Source organism: Limulus polyphemus, unplaced genomic scaffold (genome assembly GCF_000517525.1).
Source record: "Limulus polyphemus unplaced genomic scaffold, Limulus_polyphemus-2.1.2 Scaffold1428, whole genome shotgun sequence".
Lineage (NCBI taxonomy): Eukaryota > Metazoa > Arthropoda > Merostomata > Xiphosura > Limulidae > Limulus > Limulus polyphemus.
The window spans coordinates 71,816-75,217 of NW_013667038.1; the positions used below are offsets into that span (position 1 = coordinate 71,816).

The following is a 3,402-nucleotide window of genomic DNA, read 5'->3' on the forward strand; positions in this document are numbered from 1 at the left end:
GAGACATTCTACTCTAGTGGTATAGTATAATTAGTTAAGTGATAGTTTTGATAAATTCTACTCTAGTGGTATAGTTTAATTAGTTAAGTGATAGTAGTTTTGAGACATTCTACTCTAGAGGTATAGTTTAATTAGTTAAGTGATTAGTAGTTTTGAGACATTCTACTCTAGCGGTATAGTATAATTAGTTAAGTGATAGTTTTGATAAATTCTACTCTAGCTGTATAGTTTAATTAGTTAAGTGATAGTAGTTTTGAGACATTCTACTCTGGCGGTATAATATAATTAGTTAAGTGATAGTTTTGATAAATTCTACTCTAGCTGTATAGTTTAATTAGTTAAGTGATTAGTAGTTTTGATAAATTCTACTCTAGCTGTATAGTTTAATTAGTTAAGTGATAGTAGTTTTGATACATTCTACTCTAGTGGTATAGTTTAATTAGTTAAGTGATAGTAGTGTTAAGACATTCTACTCTAGAGGTATAGTTTAATTAGTTAAATGATAGGAGTTTTGAGACATTCTACTCTAGTGTTATAGTTTAATTAGTTAAGTGATTAGTAGTTTTGAGACATTCTACTCTAGCAGTTGCTATATACACATTTTTGTTCTAAAATGTATTTTTGAAATGTAAATGAAACTTTTGTTTAGACAATAAATTAGAGAAAAAAGTTAGACCTATTTAGTTACACTTTCATACTTTGCAATATCAGTACACAAGAATCTGTTAATGTGTTCCTGCTGCAATATACTGCTTTTCACAGAAGAATAAACTGCTTACATGGTCCAAAACATGTAATAAACGCATGAAAATAAAAGTAAACATATGTGAAAAGCTTAAAAGTTAAAATTGTGACAATCATTAACCAACGATGTGGTGACAAATGACACATCCAAAGAAGAAAAAAGTATTATTCATTATATTTCATAATTTTCAACTTTTCATTTCAGTTATTTTCACTTTACATTGATGATTTAGCTACTGTTAGAGTTAGAATATAAAAAACAATCAAAATATAAAGTTTCAATTAAATACAATTTGAAAATTACCTAAGAGGTTCTAGAGGTTATGCAAATGAAATATGAAAATTGTACAGTATTTTTAATCTTAGCTTGAAAATCACATTTCACTTAGGCTGACTCATTAAAGGCTTCTGATATTTACAGACATATTTTTGTAGAAATACTTGACTGAAAAATCATTTTTTAATGCTCAAACTTATAACATTTATTAAAAAACTTGCCAAATTTTGTGAAGATACAGCTAGTAGAGATGATTATATGGTGGTTATTATGTTTGTCAAACTGACCAAGTTTTAATAGGATTGTATATAAAGGGTGAGTAAAGATATTCACCAACATTTACCCAAAATATTATTTGACAATGTTTTAAATAAATAAAAGCTGAAATTTCTAAGTTTCATGATTGTTCATGTGTGCTATAGATGATTCATTACATGTTGTAAATTTTAAAAAAAAGGAAGAAGATGATGAGAGAGATATCTCTTCTTGAGGAGAAATGTAATATTCATAGCAGTTACAAACAATAAAAAAAAAACAAAATGAAGTATTGATATTTTGTTTTATAACAAAGCCACATTGGGCTATCTGGATTTTAGTGCTCTAAGTCCAGAAACTTACCACTGTCCCAACAGGGGGACACCAAAATGAAGTATTGATTGTTCGTTTTACAACAAAGCTACATTGGGCTATCTGGATTTTAGTGTTGTAAGTCCAGAAACATACCACTGTCCCAACAGGGGGGACACCAAAATGAAGTATTGTTTGTTTGTTTTAGAACAAAGCCACACTGGGCTATCTGGATTTTAGTACTGGAAGTCCAGAAACTTACCACTGTCCTAACATGGGGACACCAAAATGAAATGAGGTTTTTCAACAAATTAAATGCACAGGAACAAACCTTGTTTATGGATTCTGGGAAATTGGTAGAATAAGAACCTATTAAACACTGTGTTTTTAATGAACAGTAAAAAAATTAAATTTTGTAGTAAGCCTTTAATAACAATTTAATGCATGTGAGTGTAATTAAACAGGCTTATTTCACTGCTTCCTACCACACAAAATATAAAACAACAGGAAAACAAAATTTAAACATGTTAATACCTTGCTGTGGATCTTCAGCTACCCAGGCTATAGTTACACCACCAAGCTCAGAATCACTGAATCGAAGAAGGAATGTTCCACTAGGTCTCTTCAACAGCATTTCTTCAGCATTTCGTCTCCCAATGAATCCAATGACAACTCTAAATGAAGAAAATACAGGTGATTTTTGTTTAGGTGGCTGAAAAATAATTCAATTCAATGGTGATATCTAATATGTTGTAAGGAAAGAAACTGCTCCTTATAATTTACATTTCAAAATCACAAGTCATAATTTATCAAAAAACGTACAACTTTTAATATGGAAAAAGAGGAACTACTCGTAATGTAAATCTTTGTTTTCATTTGTTTACAATAAGTACACTTTGATGAATTCTGTTTTTACTGATGTATTTTATTGTACACTGAAGAAAAATTATAAGAAAGGATAAATTTATATTATTTAGCATTTGATAAATAAAGTGAGTTAAGTGGAAAGAGTATAATAACGAAATATTTATATTTGTGGTCTTTTATAAGTAAGCATAACCTATGATTTCCTAAAATTCTGTTCAACTATATTACTTCTAGTAGACTGACTAAAATTCATACTTAAGAGTAAACCTGTATTTCAGTATGATTATTAACTTGTTTCTAAACTTGTTTTAGTGAACTAGCTACCGTATTTTGAAGACAAAGTTTTGGGGGAAAAAAAACTACAGTTGCATTTGAAAGATTTTTATTGAACAAAAATTCAATTTGATACTTGAAAAATTAATATATATTGTTCTAAACACAAAAGAGCTCAAAAAATCAAAATAAGAAAATACCGTAAATCAAAAAAGGTTTACTGTTGTTTAGTTTGGTTCAATACCTGCAAAATCTTCATTGCTTTCACTGTAATTTATTTCTTTATTATTTAGGGAGCATTATAAATAGTTATGTTTTTAAGAGAAAAAAAAACTACTATTGTTATAAATAACACAGTCAATTGAACTAAACTATGCATGCCTATTTAAATATATTTACACATGGCTTGTGTATATCGTATATATACATATATATTATTCATACCTTCCGTGTGTATGAAGCAATCAGATTTTGACATCAAATTTTGGGGTAAAAAAAGTGTGTCTTATACACCGAAAAACACGGTACTTGATCCCAATTATGCTCTTTGTAAACTATTTGCACCTTGTTTGATTTAATAATGTTAAACAAAATGTATCCACCAGAAAAATCCTATCTTCTTAGTTTATTGAGGTTTTTGGTATTCACAAGAAACACTACTTTTAGACCTAGAT

The 3,402-nt window shown here is 28.6% G+C and overlaps 1 protein-coding gene across 2 annotated transcripts in view; it reads right to left on the reverse strand.

Annotated features, from left to right (window-relative positions):
• Positions 1-3,402, reverse strand: part of LOC106463512 (signal transducer and activator of transcription 5B-like) — a 60,919-nt gene that overhangs the window by 13,378 nt on the left and 44,139 nt on the right. For both annotated transcript variants that reach the window (XM_013923553.2, XM_013923552.2), the window contains exon 18: positions 2,123-2,262. In XM_013923553.2, coding sequence (XP_013779007.1) covers positions 2,123-2,262 — 140 coding nt within the window. The remainder of the gene's footprint in view (positions 1-2,122; positions 2,263-3,402) is intronic.